The sequence below is a fragment of the Amblyomma americanum genome, chromosome 9 (genome assembly GCF_052857255.1).
Source record: "Amblyomma americanum isolate KBUSLIRL-KWMA chromosome 9, ASM5285725v1, whole genome shotgun sequence".
In the NCBI taxonomy this organism is placed as follows: Eukaryota; Metazoa; Arthropoda; class Arachnida; order Ixodida; family Ixodidae; genus Amblyomma; species Amblyomma americanum.
The window spans coordinates 129,762,513-129,782,786 of record NC_135505.1 but is presented as its reverse complement, the minus strand read 5'-3'; the positions used below and the strand labels follow the sequence as shown (position 1 = coordinate 129,782,786).

At 44.2% G+C, this 20,274-nt stretch overlaps 1 protein-coding gene across 2 annotated transcripts; it reads right to left on the bottom strand.

The window, feature by feature from the left end:
* Nucleotides 1-892: 892 nt before the first annotated feature.
* On the bottom strand, nt 893-19,700 carry LOC144105500 (uncharacterized). Of its 2 annotated transcripts, none has more exons than XM_077638624.1 (4): nt 16,747-16,904; nt 8,568-8,743; nt 3,091-3,202; nt 893-1,014 (listed from the first exon to the last, which is right to left on the bottom strand). In XM_077638624.1, coding segments are annotated over exons 1-4 (363 nt in total). In that variant the 5' UTR covers nt 16,820-16,904; the 3' UTR covers nt 893-1,012. The 2 variants fall into 2 exon arrangements, 1 of the variants encoding a protein (XP_077494750.1); XR_013308813.1 differs by lacking the exon at nt 16,747-16,904 and adding an exon at nt 19,571-19,700 and having other exon boundaries at nt 894-1,014.
* Between the last annotated feature and the right edge of the window lie 574 nt (nt 19,701-20,274).

Genomic DNA, 20,274 nt, shown 5'->3' with positions numbered 1-20,274 from the left:
TGGAGCTTCGGCGTCCTGCTTCAGCCGTGGTGGTCGGCCGTGTGTAGTTGGCCTGCGTCGCCCTGCCGTGCCCCAACCTTTAAGACCCGAACCGACCTCACTGTTGTTTTCCCCGCCCCGTCCCCCTTCCAGACTACTCGACACGACGAACTGAACCCGACGCAAGACTCGACCTACCAACCCCACCGCCGCGAGACGCCGCTTAAACCTGAAGACACCGTTCCCCAGCCCATGCCATTCAGCGCGTCCTGGAGCATCGGCCGTCGGCTCCTTGCTACCTGTGGCCCGGAAGCTTCACGCACCAGGAATCATTCGGCCATCTCCTTCGTCGTGGCGGACAACACCTTACTACTTTCCCCTTACTGTCCAACCATGCTCTTAAGCACATCACCATTTCGTGCGTCTCTTTGCCACCGATCGGGACGATCGCTCGGTGGCCCCGAGTAATGTGACGAAGACGACGAAGCTGGCGGTGGCCCGGGACGAAGCGCTACCGCTAGGTTAGCGGCCATTAAATCATCTCGTTGCCATCGTTTATCGCACCTCATTCTTCGGCTGGCCGCCACGTAACATTATGAATCAGCATGTAGGAAGAACATAAGCGACCACGAAGGAGTATTTGTGCGGCACAAAATTCTACCGCTACTTCATCCTACTTGTAAGGGAAGGTTTAGCGTTAAGGGATGATGAAAGAAAGAACAGTATCTGTGTTTCGATGTGATGAGCAGATGACACAGGCCGCTGAAGGCACACTAGCGCGATTGCATACCCTTAGAGCGACTTTAAGTGTCCCAGAAAACTTTGGTGTTCAAAATAAAATGTGGCTAAGCACTTAAAAAGTACAAGCCTAGTTAATACTATCGTATTGAAGGCATACAAAAAGTGTGAGTTGCTTGTTTATTGTAAAACCTTTTTCAGAATGTCTTAGTCCGTGCTGACAGCACACTTTGCGCTATTTAACAATTTTGCACTTGGTCTTCTTTCTTCAAGACGTGAGGTCGTGCACAGCAGTTTCTGTGAAGAATGCAAAATAACATCTATCAATAATTTTTAAAGTTATCATCTTAACACGTTTTCAGTGTCTACAAGAGAATATGCTTATTTATGAATTCTTAGATCGCCTATGCCTAACTAGGACCTTGTCATCCTGAGCAGTGAAAATATCCTTACACAAAAGCTGAAAAAAATGTAAGAGTACAACAAAAACTTCCTGGAAGCTCTTTTTCTTCTTTATGGTGGAGAGACAAAAGAGAGCGATTATACAATGTGGTGACCTAAGCCTGTATTCAGGCGACGATAGGTAACACCTGTGAAAGCGTTCTATAAGTGCACTCTTTTTCAGTCTATAGAAATTAACAAGTGTCAGAGGCGATTTTCCAACAATGACGAAGTTATTATTTAAAGAAAGAAACAGAAAATAAGCGCTAGACTCCGCACGTTTAGGCAACCAAACAAAAACTAAGTCCAGCATTTGAAATTGAGTATTTGGGCATAAATTTGTTTTTTTTTTCAAAAAAGAAATGTCTTCTGGTTTTACGTGAGCGTGAAAGTGCGAGCCATGCTTGAATTCTTTGTGTTTTTGAGCCATTCATGGCACTTTCATAAAATACGAGCACTAATATACGCAGAAAATGTTTTTAGTGTTTTTAATTGCAGAATGTGATTTTTTGTGTGTGTGTTTTGTGCGGGGTTTAACGTCCCAGAGCAACACCGGCTATGAGGAACGCCGTAGTGAAGGGCTCCGGAAATTTCGACCATCTGGCGTTCTTTTATGTGCAGTGACATCGCAGAGTACACGAGCCTCTAGAATTTCGCCTCCATCGAAATTCGACTGCCGCGGCCGGGATCGAACCCACGTCTTCCGGGTCAGCAGTCGAGTGCCATAGCCACTTAGTCACTGCGGCGGCTAATAGCAGGATGTGAAGCGTGCTTCAAAATATCCTTGCAAAGGATGACCACAGTTTCTGCGAGCCAAATGTGTTTCTATAGAATTTTCATGACCACACTCGAACTCGCTCGAATGCCGATTGGGCGAATTTGGGACAAATAAAAATTGCAAATTTATTAGTCAAACACCAAACAATTTGAAGCATGTGTGTTCGGCACTGACATTGCCCGAAGCAACAGTTAGTCTACAGTATTTTAACACGGTATTGATCTGTACTCCATCGGTATTAGTTCTACTGAAGGACGCGAAACTGCGCGGAAATGTGTGTTGAAGAAGCAAACTTTCTCCCCCCTTTCATCACACTGATTCTTCATATTTGCACTGGCTCCTTGCCACATATCGAGAAAAATTTGTATGCAAGCTCTGTCAATAACTAACAAGCTGCCTACTAATGGTGTGCCAGAAATTTGGGACAGTGGGCGTTTATAGTTCAAGCTAGAACTTTAAAAACATTTCATGAAAAACAAGAAGCTCTGGCCATGATCTTCCAGAAGTCATTCTCTAGAATTTATTCTATTTTTATTCTATTTCGATTTCATTCAGTGACACGAACGGATGCTCGTAGATGCGTTATTCACACTGTGACCTAGAAATTGCCCTGAAACCACTCATTCTTTTTCCCGCACCCAGAATCAGAACAAAAATCAAGAACTGGGAGTGATATTGGCGTGTTTATTGTGGAAAATCTCCAGTGCAATTCGAAAAACGTTGCTCAGACATGTAAGGGGCTACGTTCAGAAAATATTTAAGATGTAAACCACCGCAAGCATCACGCGTTGAACTCTAGTTCCTGTATGTTAGACACTACTCAATGCAGGCACTCCTTAAACCTTGCGGAATAAAATTTGTTCACTCACTCGAAGAAAAAAAAATTTGATCGTTTTCGCCGCCTGGTATTTCTTTCTTGCAGCTGCCAGGGTTTCTTTTTTTTTTTACCTCACGACAAAAAGGTTTGAATTCCCAAAACCAACTTTGAATGACGCCCATGGAACTCATTCTTTCATTCCAAAATAACAAGCTTTTAGAAGAAAGGACCTGCGTTTATCGCTAACGTAACCTTTTTTCCTACGGAGTACGATATCTTCGCGAGATGGCTCATGGAAATAATGGCGTTGAATTCATTGCGTAACAAGTGTACTCACAGCTTGTTTTGCTGCAAAAGTCGTTACGCTCCAGAGGAATAAAGGAATAATGTACGGTGTCGGAACCGTCCCCGCGAGCGCAGCAAACTCCACATTCGGGGCTCTTCTTGATCTGAAAAAAAAATACTTAAGGCATGTAATCTGAAGCACATATGAGGAAACATAGGAGTTTGATTCAGCATTCTCTCCTGCGTTAAAAGAGTAGAACTATATATACAACTGTTATTTTTCTCACGACCAAAAGCACGTCAAATTTTCGGAGGTCATATTTTGACAGCGGAAATGAGATAAAATGGCACCTGTTTGTACAGCTGCGGAAATTGTATTAAGAAAGTGTAATTATGTGACGCTGCAGTCTTATTTCCACGTGCTTGTGCGCGGATTGCATTAATTCAAACATTTTGTTCCAGCGTTCCCATTCACACCCCTGAAGACGTGAGGTATGCACAACGTCAAACGCCTCGCGGCTATGTGATCCCATCAAACAGTACGTTAGAAAGTAAGCCGCATCGAACGTCCTTAAACCGGGTTGCCACTTTCGCATTTTACGGGAAGAGTTAAAAATCTCAGTTGTTTCTTCTAGGAGGTTGTTTACATTTTTGAACCCCTCCATTTGCAGTCACCATTCTGGAGCAGTTGAATTCGTATACAGCCCGAGGGCAACGTTTGCAATAATTAACGCATGGCTCCTCAATTCCTCAATCTCAGAAAAACCGCAGTTGGAAAGTGGGATAAAAGAATATCATAATATTATAATGGCGCACTGCATATAGACACATGAATCTTGTGATATATATATATATATATATATATATATATATATATATATATATATATATATATATATATATATATATATATATATATATATATATATATATATATATATATATATATATATATATATATAGCAGACAAGGTAAATGAAATGAGGGGCGCGTTTTACAAACTTATGAAGGGAGCCAACACTCACTGAAACCAAGGTGCACAGGGGAATGATTTTTTCAATCTGTTGTGCTCTGTTTGTTGAGTTTAAATCAATACGCTTTTCGGCTCATCAGTCGAACTTGTGTACTTAAACTCGTGCATTTCTGACTGGAGCTCACACAGACAATTTTTCTTCGCCATAACCTTTTTTGTATTTCCGGTTGATTGTGTTATGTTTTAATAAAACTTCGTACCTTCCATCGGAGCAGGCCTTGTCAGTGTGCTGGCGGATCCTAAAGACTCGCACAGCATCTTCGGACACATTTGACCAGGGGTCCTAACAATGACCTCTCCCTTTTTATCCACCATCACCGGTCTGTCGCAATGGCTGGCAGCGGCATAACGAGTTGATGGGTAACTGAACCAGGTGAGCGATTCCACATTTACTGAAATGATTGCAGAATTGACAAGAACAAAAGCATCCCGAACCGTTACAGGACTCTTTGATGGTAGAATACTAATCCCAAGTTCAGAAAGGAAGCATTATTAAGCCGCTGGTTTTACGCGCCAGATGCCCTCTCAGAACTTGCGCCCATGTGGCGCCTAAGAGTCCTCTCTTTCTCCTGACAACAATGCGCGAAACATGAAGGGCGACTTATAGCTTCATTACTATGCGTCACTGCATGAATCAATGGAGCATTCACCAGTATCAGCGACGCTGCCTAAGATATAATGTAGTAGTCGTTGATAAGGGTCTCTTCCTTCAGTGTTCAGCAAGTTGCGTAGGCCACGAAATCGGTTGGTCGCTTCTATACACAGCTATATATTGGACACAGAAGCAGGACAGTCCAAGTACAAGTAAGGGAGTTTATATAGACTGATTTATGCCTTGGTTTAGGCATAGGGTTGTCTGCAAGCACAGCAGTGAATTGGTAGACTATGGATGTCACTCTGGGATAATGAGGCAATATGACCTGGATTTCCAACAAATCGCTCTGTGGCGCACTCCCACAACATCAAGAGGACCTCACTGAAAAGCTATTGCCCAGATCCGACACAATGTTTTTACAGATCACAAGCGGACATTAGCTGCATTTCAGAGTAGCAGCACGAAGTAATTGTTACCAACAAGTCCCCGAATCATGGCATGGCACTCGGTACAGGAATTCGCAAAGATGTCGGGTAAAAATGAACAAGCCAGTGGATGCACACCTTGCGCAATGTTTAATGATAAGCTGTTTATTTGCTTTGCCACTCCTTACATCTTAGTGGAGGAGAAAATTGAAGACCACGCAGGCCTATGCATTAATTAACGCCGAGAACGCAATCATATTTCCCGATCACCAACCTTTTATGCAAATAAACGATGCATTAGACCATCTAAACGGTTTCTGACACTTCACTACACTGACCACCAGCACTACAGAATACTGGCATACCGGAATGCAAATCTGAAGATGCCCACAAAACATCCTTTGGCACGACCGCTGGCCATTTTAAACTCGTCGGAATGTTATTCTGTCTCAGGAACATTCCTACGACATACGAAAGAGCGATGAATGCTGTAATCAAGAAGCACTGCCTCTAGCATGTAACGAAATACTTTCATTACTTCGTTATTTGTTTGGAAATGTTCAAAAATTCCACGGAGTGCTTTGAAGAACTTGTGAAAGCTTTTACTGCAGTGAGACATTAAGCTAGATATAAAGAAAAAGTTCTTTTACTAAATTCCTTCATCATAAAATTTCTGAACGTGTCCTGACATTCAAATCAAGCAACACAACTCTTGTGTAAGGTTTCCCAACTCCTCAGCATCAAAAAAACCTTAAACGATTGATAGGCATGGTCAATGTTTACAGTCAGTACATCCACATTTCAACGAGATTTGCGTCCTACTCAGAACATTGCATCAAATGGCAGCGAAATGAACGTGGTCGCCCGATTCCGAAAAAGTGTTTTGCAGAAGTGAAGAACGGATCACCAGAAGAGCCAATGTTGAATGGTTATGAAAGCAACGGGGTACGCAAAATCTACTGAGAAGCATCGCTTGAACGAATTGACGTCTTTCCCAAATGGCGCCAGCCGGGATCTTCCCGTTGCACACAGCTCTCAAATACATCATGAAAGCAAATATGCTTTCAGAGAACGATAGCGCGTTGCGATTTTAGACTCTCTTGTTCAGTGGCATTGCTGTTTGTATAGAAAGCTTCTCACAGTCGTCACAAACCTGCTGCGCTTGAATAGGTGTAGGGGACGTAAAGTCTTCAAGGCCATTTAATTCGATCATACCTGAACGTGTCAATGTACAATGCCATTAGTACATACCTGAACGGCAATAGCAGCGCCGAAGGATCTTAACAGGAAATTTACACCAGAAAGAGACATCGCCGTGTTTAAAAAGAAATACGAGAAGGAAACCATAAGTTTCCCGTGAGCGATGTTTCTGGCCCTTCTCTAGAAAACTCATGACAGTTTCGAGCAAATTAGCACAACGGAGAAGCTAAGGGTAGTTTCTATATAGCAGTGTACGATGGGGGGCTAGTTGGTAATCCATGAACTAAGAACGAAAACCACGCAACCACGCGCTCGTCCTGTCTACTTCTTCCCTGTGTATCGTCCTTTGCGTGGTTTTCGTTCTTAGTTCTATATAGCATTACTAGCCTTGCATAATCAATTCAATTTATACTTCATCGCACGCTGTCACCCATTTCAAAATGCACGAAGCTAAAAACAAACTTATGGCTCCTCTGATTTCCTACCTCCAGCTGAACAGCCTTGCTTCCATTTTGCCATGGAGGTGATTGGAAGCTTTCCGGCTTCTGGTTCAGCCAAGGAATTTATCCGCCTTGCCATTGAACACGCCCTCGTTATGTCTATGCGTTTGCTCGGAAGAACAAGCGCCTGCATTTCATGCTCGCCGACAATGTTTGACGCTTGCAAGTCTCCAAAACCTTTTGTGATCGTGGAGCGCGATTCACAGCTGGCAAGCGTAAGGAGTTCCTGAAGCACAACAAGAGTAATCAATTGCTCAAATCACTGCGACAGCCTCAGTGAAACGGCATTAACGCACGAACTCCGCAAAAGTGTTTACATGCCACCTGTTTGAAACGCCGTGAACCAAGCTCCTCCCTTTAGTCACATAATAAAGAACCGCGCATGATAATAGCCGTAAACCCGTTTTTTTCGTCGTGTACAATATCCCGTGAAACGGAGAACTTACAATCGAGGACTTTCCAAATGAAGCCGTCCAGAGCTTCTTGGCCTACCGCCAGGAGAGCAACATCGTTTGAGATAAGTTTTTACGCTTTTCGTTCGGTTTCGGCAAGCCTTTGCTCTGCAAGACTGAATGGAATTTTAGAAAAGAAAATCTAAGCTCCGTTATGAAAGCACCGTCCCGAGTTCACCGCAACCTCCAGTTTGAGAAATGAGATAGACCGTCGTGTGTTGTCAGGTGGCAAAAAAAAAGTGACATTTTACACGGCAGGAAGATTCGCCACGATTGTTGACTCGGCAACCGCAGGCTCTTCTGCCAGGAGAGATAATCATGTGAGGCATAAAGCGCAGAAAAAGTATTGATGGGAAGGAAATAAAGCTGGCGTAGCCCAACGTTGCTTTGCATGTAGGTCAAACGTGCTTTTTTTTAGCAAATATGCGATCGAGAAAGTGCCGTTCATAAATTATTGGCCGTCCAATTCATGGAGAATAGTACATACAAAGAAGCATACCTCTATGTAGAGTAAATAGATTCAAAGGTCTTGCCCACAACAACGCGAAACATTACGCTGTTCTTGTGGCCACCGCCAAGGTGCAGCCTTCGTGCGTTCGTGACTCTGTGTTAATACATATCAGATTCGCTTGAACGCTTTGATTATAAAGATCGCAATGTCTCAAGCAGTACGATGAGAAAAAACTATTGTTCCAAGTGAGGGAAGAGTGTATGCACCGTAGATTTTACGACTGCTGTCTTGCTTATAGTGGGTGTCTAAACATAGCCTTGCACTGTTATGTGCCTGCTGTCTAAGGCATACTTTACACTAAAGAATACGTTCCAAAAAGTTCATACAAATAAACTTCACGAATTCATCCTTTAGTGCATAAGCAAAAGCGGTTGGTTGCAACGTTAATGCAGGCGACAGCCTAAAGGTTGTCACTCTTCCCGCTTGAAGATAAAAAAAAGCTGTACGAAATAGTGGGCACAGAAAGAGGGATGAACATAAAATTATTTTGGCGTGCTTTTTTTGGATGCCAATGCTTTTCATGAGAAAGCTTATTATTCTGCGGGGCTGGATTGTGAGCTGTTTGCTTTGGTATCCATGCCCTTAGACACTCTGCATTTGCCCAGGGCAACGAGAGTCAGGAGTTCAGAGAGATCACCTACTGAATAGCATGTGTCAGCCAGTTCATGCCTGTAATATTATCACTGGCAGTGCAGATTATGAGGGTAAACGCCGGTGAACGCAACAGTGATCATCTCTTTCGACTGCTCCATGGCAGCGGTGACGTCCACTGCGCGTTGATATTAAATAACAGCAGCTCAAAGTCCCACTTACCGATCCAAACCAGTTGTGGTTAGTGTTTGTTGGTTTGTCATCTTTTACCTCTTCTTCATGCAAGCGTGCACACAAGGTACCAAGTGTGCCAGTTTTAGCGGGCAAAAAATTAAAATTTGTTCTTGGTACCCCAAAGCACCCATGTGTAGGAGTAGTCGTTTCTGTCGGTTTGTCACCTAGACACAGCAGACAGAATCAAACACATTTACTTACTTTTGAGGCTGATTCACAACTATTTGACACAAGAGCTGCTGAAGAAAACTTTTTTTCCGTGTTTTGTAATTTCCTACTAACATTGAAGAACATATTCAGTAATACCTCGGAATGCCCTTTTCAAAGGGATAATTCCTGTACCTGTATGAGGTGGTAGCGTAAAATAAAAACAAGTTCGCTTTAAATATAAGCGTATGATAGTTGTGCTATAATGGGTTAGGTTACTTTATTTGTTTTGCCTCAAATGTTCACAAGAGACGCTGCATGAGGGGAGGGGTGAATAAATGATATTTTGGATATAGATGATCATCGACGGTAGATCTGAAGTCAACGGGATTTACGATGGTCGCTACTTCACATGGAAGGCTATTCAAGTCGTTGGCTCTTCCAAGGAAGAAAGGCTGCTGATAAGTTGCAGTGCGAGATTTGTCGGGCTAGACTGCATTGTGGTTGGAGGTATGGGATATCCCATGAGCATGTATGATACGAGGGCATCATGATTAAAGGTACGATAAACGTTTGCTTGATATTACTGATAAACAGTTGTTTTATATTTATAATATTTTCCCTGCGTAAAAAAAAGCTTGCATTGGGAATGCATTCTCTGGTAAACGCAAATGCGTTATTTGCGATTTTGTATCTATATACAGCGGTGCAATTTATTATAGTTATTATTTAAGCTCAAACAATATAAAGAAGCCTTTGAAAAATTCAATGAACTTCTATGCTGTTGTTTTCAACAAATATAGGCTTCATTTGGGCACACTTGTACAGGCTTATTAGATAATCTCGTTTTTTACAGCTGAAAGTAGACGCCCTAAGAGAATTTCTCTTTTTCAAAAGGAAAGATGTATTTCTCCACGACAAACTATGTCGCAACAACCGTTAGTCTTTCTCCTAGCTATATATACAAGCCTTCACCATTATTCTTGTTCGAATGACACCTCAAGGCGCAACTGTTTATCCGCAACGAGCAACATAAGGTCCAAACTGTTCATGCAAACTGAGAAGCAGGAGAAAGAAAAACATCTGGTGGGAATCAAATTGTTGTCTCGCCGTTAGGAAGCCTGCAGCGAAATGCACAAGACTCCCCCGCTCGCCTTTTATTCTCTCATCCTATTTATTGCATGGGTTCATATGGACATATATTATCATCATTACCAGCAGCAGCAGTCTAACAACGTGCACTTCCCTGCTCTGTGCCATGTGCTGCACCCTTATACTGGGAAATTTTTTTCTATCCTTACCTGATCTTCTACCTTCAGCTACCATCTGCTACACTTGCATTTTTTAAATTTATTGCACGAACATTAGCTACCATCGATTATCTTGCCTTAGCATTACCTGTCCTACCCATGGCAACTTATAAGTTTGATTAGCATGTTATTACCTACCCTCCCTTCCCTCATACACCGCTCTCTCTTCTGCCATCACACCATCGCACCTTTCATTTCCATTTTAATCACACACTGCGCGTCCTCAATTTAAACTGAAATCTTGTCCTTCACCTCGCAGTTTCTGTCTCATAGGTGAGTACCGGTAGGATATTGAAGTTACATACGTTCTTGATGAGGGATACTGGTAAACTGATCATCATCTGAGAGACCCTATAATATGCAATCCATTCCATTGTAATTCTTCCAATAATTTACGTATTCACTAACTGCACAACACATATCTATATATTAATTTGGCAGTTATAAAGATTGCCTGCGTTATGCAAACTGTCATCACCTGTGACTTTTGAACATCACTTTTGTTTTCTAGGTTATTAATATTGAGATCCAGCGTGCTTTTTTCGCTAGAATACAAAGAAATTCACTCTCACTAGCCAATTTGTGATTTCAAATAAAATCTGCGCTAACATTTTCTCCCAACTCTTCCCGATCTCACCAGCGAATTGGTGATTGCAAATAAAATCTCCATTAACATTTTCTCGCAACTCTTCCAGATCTATTTCTCTTAATACTTCACGAATAGTACGGGATATATTGCAACTCCGTGGCTGCCGCTCGTACTGATCGGTATTTTTTCACCTTCCCTCTTTAAGATTGGTGCCTCTGCAACGTCTGCAGATTATTTTTCAGAACCTCTACATAGACCTCTTATATTCCTTGGTTACGAAATGCGTGCTTAACTGCTGAGGTTTAGACTGAAGAGAATGCTTTATGCAGTCTATAAAGGTTATTTCAGAGGTTGGTTCTATACAGCGCATGTCTTTATCACCCATTTCTTGGTGTAATTATCGTTCCTTGTTGATCACCGTCTCCGAAAGTCGGACTACATCTCAGTAACGTACTAGTTGGCACCATGAATATAAACCGCAAACTCTGGCGGGTTGCTTAGAGCCCTGCCATCGACTTGTCGTAATTACCTCCCACGATGTTGATAAACAATGCGGCATGTTTCCGCTGCCCTGACGCGGAAGACGCTTCGCTCTTCTTGGGCTGCGTGGAGGATAAGGAGGCAAGGCAAGGGACGGGGAACACCTATGGCTGCACGCCTCCTTACGCCGACACTATTTCTCTCTTATAGTTCGAATTAACACACTCATGGCCAATTTATACATTTTTATTTTTACGAGCCCTAAGTGGGTAACCGGGCACCCGACCACCGCTCTGTTCCTGCTTGCACTACGCGTGAGCACAAGAGAATACACTTAGCGCGCTCATCCCGACGCAGCAGGTGGCTGCGTGAGAGCCGTCTTTGCGTGCGTCAAAATTTTCAAGCGTGCCAAAATCAGCGCGCCGTTTCGTGAGTATTGTAACCTCTTCTTTGTGTTACATTCTTGACACCAAAAAGACGATTCGCGGCACATAGCATTTCCAAGAAAGGAAAAGTGAGAATTGGCGAAGTTGTCGAACCGCCGTCGTGTCGGCGGAAAAAAGTGCGCGTATTTTGAGGAGCTCTCTGGAATTCAGTCACGCGGGTGAGTTTGTTTTTTTCCTGTGTTTGAATTTACTTTCAAGCATGTAGCTGTATGTTTGCGGAGCCAAAGCTCGAACATAAGAAACCGCCTCTGGGACTCACAGACACCAATAAATTTAGACAATATAGCGCTTTGATTTCCCTGAAACTTGCAATCATATTTGGTAATCTGCTAGGATGGCAAGGCGTTTTTGTGACAATGGAAGAGTGCGCTGAAAGCAGTAAGCAGATAGAGGAAGTGTTGTTACTGCGTTTTCTAATTCTTTTATTTTTTGAGTAGTTATTTTTATGAATGTTGCAGTAGTACCTTTGCGTTTTTTTCTCATCGCACCTTTAAAAAGCTGGTTAGCAACTTGAATTCATTATGTTCCTTTCAGAGAGCGGTATATACATAAGCGGGTGCCACTGTTGTGGAAGGATTTCCTTTTCATTGATCTCGGTTTTGGACGTGTTTATTTCCTCCACTTTTAGATATCATTACGAAAGCATGTGCTTGGATATTGATACTGGTGGTTCACTGTGGCATAGCAAAGAAATAATCAGTAAGATTTCGTAACCTTCACTAGCATTTCGCATTTCTGCCTATGAGCTAGCAAGGAATATTTGAAACGGCGTCCTGAATTTCCGAAGACTGCATTTTGCAAGCCTCATTTTATACACTTCGTTGGTATCTTGTAACACTTGAACAGTGGATTTTCAAAACTGAGGTAAAACAGGGCTGCAAACACATCACTGGCTGCAGTCCTTTTCTGAGCACTACAACCACTTTAGAGGTCGTGTGTTCCATGTGCATGACAAACGCTACAAAACCTGGAATGTGCCTTGACTCATTTCTGGTCAATGCCAGAGCTCGTTGAAAGCAATGTTGGAGACCGCAGGATCCTTGCTCTCATGAAACAAAATTCCTGCTGATGCCCACCAAGGCGACTTAAACGGCGGCGTGCAGCAGTAAACGATAGTGCGTGAGGGGGCTGCTGACGCGAAGGCATTCACCGGCAGCCGCAGGCATGTACCATGCTTATAATTCACGCTGTACAATGCTACACTGAATTACAGAGAATAGCGTTTACGCCCTTTGCTTTAGAAGCGTCTTTAATATGTGTCACAAGTAACTTGTAGTTCAGCATCACCATTAATTTTGTTCACATCACTTTCTAACTTTTGTGTCAACTAAATAGGTAAAAGAGAGCACTTCAGAGTACACATAGGTAGGACTGGCGGAGTGCGTCAGGGAAGGAAATCATATTAATTTCTTGATTAGGCGGTATCGGGATGTTTCAGATGTTCAAAACGAAGGTTAGCTCCTGGAGTTCTCTTTCATAGTTTAAACAGCTGTTGTTAGTACGCACGTAAGTTAGAGGCTTTTGATACATTTAATATGAAAAGTGCCGCCGTCGAGATTAATTCGATTTGTTTGATGGTGAATATGTAGCGAAGATTTATCTCTGAAATGTGCTGTGAACCACTTCCGCTGGTTTGTCGAAACAACGCAAGGGCAGAGGAAATAGAGAGAAGAGGACAGACACAACATTGACTTCCAGCTGATATATTCGTAGATGTTCTTTTTGCAGAAAGTGTACCTCTACGTCCGTTGCTTTGTTTCGTACGACATAATCAACCAGCTAGCCCGCCCTTCGGCTCTTGTAAACTTCCGGTTGAGCTCACGCTTGGGAAACTCCCATGCGCAGTTCGAAGGCGGGAAAGGAGGAGAGGGTACTTCGTGCGCAGCGATCCTCTGTGCCTTGTCCGGTGCCGGCGGTTTGACGCCTTCGAGCCCAAGGCGCACTTTTTCAATGCAAGACCACAACACCGAGTGAGCAGTTGGGAATGCCGATACGGTAGTGATGGGAGAAAAAAGCGGTAAAGGTACCTTCTGCTCACACGGCTTTTATTACGGGCGCGCACGTGTAAATAGGCGCTGAACAATCCCGCTATGCGGCGAAAGTACATGGTTCGGCGGAAGCAACAGCGAAGGTGGAAAAAAAGTGCAGGCAAGTGGAAAAAGGCTAATGTGCTTCATAGAAGAGGGAAGAGGTCTTTTCTGTGCGGAGAGCGGTGGAAGACGGCGGCGAATCAATCCAGGTTGTATTGATTGATTGATTGATTGATTGATTGATTGATTGATTGATTGATTGATTGATTGATCTGTAGATCGAAACTCTTATCGAGCGAAATAAATTTGCACCAGCACATGAACAGTAAGTGTTCGGCGCTGTTATATCAGACGCTGGTGGCTGCCGCTGCCTCCTTCACCATGTCGGTAAGCTTGTTCTCAATCTTCCGGATAGCTTCAAGGCAGTGCACGACCGTTGCTTGTTGCGTTTTTAGATGTGATGGATTAATACTATTGCCTCAAAATGTGGAAGAATGTTTGGTGGTTGCCGCAGAAGGGGCATGTATTACGTTATTAGAAAGAAAAAAACAACAGAGATTGTTACAACATTCGAATCACTGCTAAGGCACGAATTTTAGGAAGGTGGGAAACGACAATGAGCGGGCATTGCCGCGGGCCGGGACGCTCGAAATGGGCCAGGTGTGGGCACGCAAGAGACGATTTTGCTCGGGTGAGAAGCACCGGATTAGTGCCACGTAGAAGACGACGAAGAGCAGGCAGTGTCCCAGTGTGGGTATGTGCCATCTTTGGATAGGCAAACAACAATAACAACAGGACGTAGTGCTCGTACTAATGCGCTCGTACTATGGAACAAACGACAGAAGATCCTGCTCGCGGTTGGTACCCATTGGATTAGTGCTTATGCACTAAAACAGACTGTACAGGTTTGACCTAAGGCAGGCCTGAGTGGGACCTGCGGCGCCAGGGCTGGGGAATGCCCTCCGTGCATTAGGGAAGCTCTGTGAGAAGAACCAGCGAACTGTGATACGCTGCGGCGTCGATGTCGAGCAGCAACGACCATGAGTGAACAGGCTGGAAGGTGTGGACGGGACGTTGAGAACAATGGAACGATGAACTCTGCACATCGCAAGAGATCAACAGGTGTGGTGAAAATAGGTGCCATGGGTGTAGGGCTCTGTCATGCGATTGGCGGCTAGTATAAACGGTTAGATGGTACGCAGCGGCAACGAAATATTCACCGTAGTAGAGGCGCCCCATACCATGAGAAAGGCAGGGCGGGAGGTCGCGCATGGTGCAGGCTGATGCGGTCAACAGCAGGTGCGGGCGAAGGCAGATGCGGCGCAGGTGTTGGCACAGCTGCTGCGTTGGGAAGGTCGTTGAACTACTCTCAAACGATGAAGTGGCCGCAGCTCACATGCACACTTGTTCATGGTGGCGGGTGCAAGAACAGACGGCGGAGAGTCGCGACTGGAAGCGCGCAATAGCCAGACTTCCTGACGCACGCGTAACGTAAACTTCTTCCCCCCCGCCTCCCGGCAGCCACAAAGCAACCAGCGAAGTGGCGAGCAGCGGAGAGCATCGTAGTGCGGGCGATGCAGCGAATGCCTGGGGACAAGTGCGTCTTGAAGTGTCGCTATTTGATAGACTTCGCTTTGAGCTCCCCGCAGGCGCGCTCATTCCTGACCCAATCGCCTTGAAAAGCAGCGATTCGCCATCCTCGCTTAAAAAATTTGTGGAGAAGAACTATGCCGATGAGTAAACCCCAAGGAAGATTTCGCGATATATGTTGGTTTGCGAGCAAGGTTTTTAAATATTTCAGGCTTTATACAAAAAAACATTAACGAATAAAATAAATATTACCGCGACTGGGTTTTGGCCCCGCGGTAGCACGAACAGATCAGCTTCACTGGCCTGTGCACGAGAGTACTATGCCATCGCCGGAGCCGATCACGCCTCGTTTTAAACTGCAACCTGAGCTTAAAAGCGCAAGAAACGAGGACATAGAATAAGACAGACAACACGAGCGCTCGTGTTGTGTGCCTTATTCTATGTCCTTGTTTCTTGCGCTTTTTCGTTCAGCATGGAAAACCAACTCGCCCAAACACAGCCTTTATTTTATTAAACTGCAACGCTATTTCGCACTGTGCATTGCACGTCGTAGGCTTCGCCACCTATTACTACTATCCAGATAATAACTTCGCCAAACGTGCCGAAGGCCTAGCAAAGCAATAGCATGAGCCAACCAGGCTGAACACATGCTTTTCGTACGTCTACTGGGTTTAACTAACGCTAAGACATGTTCGCTTCAAATACGCATCAACAAATGGCGCCACATTATTCGCAGCAAATGTTTAGACAGTATTTTTACAACTCATGTCCCCGGCTACCGATTAGTTTTGAAAACACATTAAAGGAAAAATATTTTTCCCACCTCATCTTTTTCAGCACCACCACTGTATCGCGAGAAGATTGAAGGTTGAAGAAAGGCCAAAGCAGCAGCATCGGTTTTTGTTCTTCGCTTTCGACCTTGCTTTATGTTTGAAAAATGAAGGTATAATTTACTATTGAGCATGTGACTGAAACTTTCCGTGCAACCTTCCCAGTGGAAAGGAAATCAGAAATGATCCTTCAGACGTACTGCTTCTGTTGTCATTTACTCAATAAACGTAGACGTGTTACTTGGCACTGGCTCTCTTAATGCAGCACCAAGGGCAAATTCAATTTGGCCTATATCGCTATGGTGCCGCGTTTCAATCGCAAACGCATCGCTGTTGAAAAATTCGAAAAGAAATGAAGACCGGTGTCACCATGACCGCATAGTTTTGTAAACAAAATGCACTATCTGAAACCGATTTTTCGGCGCCCGTCCCAATGGTTACCCTACACCTCTAGTCATATCATAACGGGGGCAATTCGTCCTTTTCGCTAACGACGTCAAAGGTTATTGCAGACTGCCACGCAATATTCAGAACCCAATTTTATGGCTTATCAATGCGTCTTTGCGGCTGCAGCAACGTCAAGATAGCAAGAAAAAGTCAGATAATCGATTTCCACTCACAACAATAATTGAATAAAGTTTTTTAGTGCCTCATTAAATTACGTTGAAGTCATTTGAAAAAGCAAATTTCCCCCAGCAATATAAATGTTGAAGTTTTGAAAATATATTGAATTAGCTTCACTCACCCAAAGCGGAATGTACACTCAAACTGAGGATCAAAATTATTGTTAAAGAAATCGGAATTTTCACTGCCGCCATCTTTCCCGCCGATACCGATAGACTTGTTGACTGCTTTCGAGTAGGTAGCTTGCTGAAGCAGCAGCCAGCGTATTTCTTGAATGTCTGCTCAAGCTCTGCAGCGTTTCTTATATACCATGGGCCGTACTCTATAAGCGGCCGTTATACATTTTACGTTTAATTAGGCCTGACGTCGCAAATAATAACGGCGACATCAGACAAAAGCAGTAATCAACCAATCACAGAAATCGCAAGGTAGTGGGCCTCATGTGAGCGACAGCTTTCGCCACTCACCGCACATACCATCTAAACATTGGCTGAGATATTATGCTAATTATGAGTTCAGGTTGCCAAACAGCCAATAGTCCTGTTCCTTCCCACAAACGCTTGAAAGCTGCGGCTACGTCACCGAGCAATGCAAATGGATCCCAGTACAAATAGTCCACCTGTCGTTTAGGTGTGCAGATTTGCATTTAATTTTTCTCGAATTTGCCACTGTTCTGAAATTACTTCTGCAACACTTAATTATATCGTGACCTTTATAATTCATAGGATCGTTTAGGCACATTGATCACTGTGAAAGAAACGCAATAATTTCAAGCCGCACCAATTAACAGGCAAATCTGAAAGCTTCTTCCCAAGCACATTATAGAAGCGGAACCTCCTAATTAGGCTGTTGACCTTCACGAAACACAACTAACAATGCCGTATGGCTCCAACTGCTAATGCCACATTTGGAATCCATCAACGCGAAATTCGCTTTAGTGCGGCGTCTATGCTGTTTATTTATTATTAATTTTTGTACATTTTTCCTTTGCCTCCGTGTTGCTGGCGCTGAGGGTACCACCAAGACCTTTCCAGTAGGTAGGAATGGACCTCCTTGACACTTTTCTAACCTCCGCATCAAAAAACAAATGGATTACCTTAGCAGCTGACTACCTCACTCGCTATGCTGAGACTGCAGCCCTGGCCAGTGGCACTGCATTGGAAGCCGCCAGTCACTTTATTCACCGCACCATTCTACGGCACGGCGCACATGAAATTGTGATCACGACACAAAGGAACGGCATTCACAGCTGATCTCATGCGGTGTATCCTCCGCTACAGTTGCACAAATCACCGAAAGACGACCGTATACCAGCTACACACGAACAAAATGCCTAAACAAGACTTTGGCTGACATGTTCTACCTGCACGTCGACGTCGAACACGAAACGTGGGACGACGTGGGTCTCTACCTGACGTTCGCGTGCAACACTGCAGTGCAATAGACAACGCGGATGGCACCATTCGATCAGCTCTACGGACGTGACGCAACCACAATGCTCAACGCCACACTGCCACAAGTCGAGGACGAAGATTTAAATGACGTTTATGCATCTGCAACTGACACATTTCTGCAACGTGCGCAAGAAGCCACATAGCTGGCACGGCTCTCCATTGCGAATGAACAGTGCTACGACACTTGCCGCTATAACCTCCGAAGGCGCTATACCGAGTACCGGCCAGGAGACAAAGTTTGAGTTTAGACACCGATCCGACGATGAGGTCTGAGCGAGAAACTTCTGCGTCGTCTCGAATTAGCCTATATTTCAAGAGCGAACGCAAGAAACTAGTAAAGCAGAACCCATTAACGAGTCAGCATTAAGAGGGAAAGTAAAGCAGTTCAATATTTTGCTGCAGAATAGATATTCGGCTTTAACTGAGCAAGACTATCATAACATTCAAACAATGAATGACAATCTCACTGCTATCGGTGCGGTGTGCGCCCTAGAAGTGGGCGGTAGGGTGGTTCGACAGAATACCAACCGGAAGGCGATGTCAGGAGCCGAAATACCTGAATAACAAACGCCAAAAACATGAGGGTGTCTTGCCCTACAGACAAAATAGAACTGGCAGAGACATGTGCGAGGGTACCGATTGGGAACATGTAGCGACACTTTCGTTCTGTAGATCACGCACGAAGCGCAGATAGCTAAGAAACAACCCTTCAGAACAACAGCGCACCATATAACCTTCGAAGGGAGGTTACAGCTCCGTCCGGAATGCAATGAGTTCCGCGGAACAAAACCTGAGCACCTGTAAGGTCGCCCCAGTGGCAAGGCTTTCAGCCATTGCAGAGAGCACAGCGAGGGTAAGGTGGCTAGACCAAAAAGCCGTGGTTGTTTCCCGAGCAACTCTGCCCTCTTGCTGCCTCTTAACGTTATGCCTATCGTGTTTCGAGACTTTGCGGCATTTTACTTAATTTAGGCTGAACCCTACTCGTTAGCCACGACATTTCTGCCTCATTTGCCAGTGTCGGTAAGACACAGCTGTTATATACTTTTCTCTATAAAAAGGTTATATAAAGGTAGTTGTTACATTATGCTGCTCATCACTAGGCGCTCGCAAGTCCGACCTTTAAAATGGAATGATTTCCTCATTGTTCCACTGAATTCAATGGATAAAATGGTGGCGCGAAAATAGAGATCAGACAGTCTATCTCCACAGTTCGTCGCCACTGAGGACGGGAGTGAAAGACGACACTAGGAAATAGAATGTGAATAAATTGCAGAATACACAACCTGCAAAGGTCTATTTTCAACCATGCAAATTATTTTCCTGTGTGTGGAAACAATGCACATTCGGAACTTTCCACTGATATAGACAATGCCAAACCCTCAAAGTTATCCTGTATAGAAAGTAGGGTCTCTCCATCTTTCACAGCTTGTCACTCTGTTGGTAGCCGGTAAAATAAATACAAGTTCTGTCTGTCGACATTGACATACAGACCTGCCGGAGTCTTTTCTGCAAGGCGCCAGGAAGATGAGCCACTGCCTGGTTTAAAAGCGTCTGTTCTAGGGAACTTCCCTGAGCACAGCTCACTATACAGAAATTTTTGTGCATGATATACTTCATAACAACACTCAAATCGATATATCGCAGCTCGAAGAGTGAATAAGTCGTTGAAGATGGCCTTGTAACGCCTGCCCTTAAAACACTTTATACTGATCAGTCAACGCCTTGAAACGTTTAGCACCGTCAAGATAATAGCAAATCTTGAAAGGCCAAAATCCCTTTGTTATTCACCGAGCATTACAAAAACCAAAGGCGTTATCTTGGGCACTAAGATCGTTGCGGAATCAGTTCATGCGCCATGAAAGCGCCTTGCTTTCTTCTAGCCACCCCGTTAAGCGAGCACTAGTAAGCTTCATTATTAAATTACTCATCCAGGATGCGAGCGACAAAGGATATTAAAGGGAAGATTCGTCATCTCTTCGCCGAGGTTCAATGCCGGGAGAAAACATGCCACCCTCTTAAACGGCGGAACTTCGCCGGTCTTGCACATTTCATTGCAGCAGTTCAAGGGAACCTTCCTGTGATAGAGAGACAGGCTCTGCGTCATTTTGTTAGTGATGCCATCGGGAGAAGGCGCGCTTTGATACTGTAGGGAGCTCAGGGCTGTCTTCGGCTTTCCAGGTCTGAAAAGAGCCTCC

What these genes read in the sequence shown, in the direction of transcription:
- LOC144105500 (XM_077638624.1), bottom strand. Translation starts at nt 16,819, where the DNA reads ATGGCGGCAGTGAAAATTCCGATTTCTTTAACAATAATTTTGATCCTC. An exon ending in GAGTGTACATTCCGCTTTGG is followed by an intron (nt 8,744 to 16,746) that starts GTGAGTGAAGCT and finishes TGCTGTGTCTAG; the next exon opens with GTGACAAACCGACAGAAACG. An exon ending in ACCACAACTGGTTTGGATCG is followed by an intron (nt 3,203 to 8,567) that starts GTAAGTGGGACT and finishes TTTTTTTTTCAG; the next exon opens with ATCAAGAAGAGCCCCGAATG.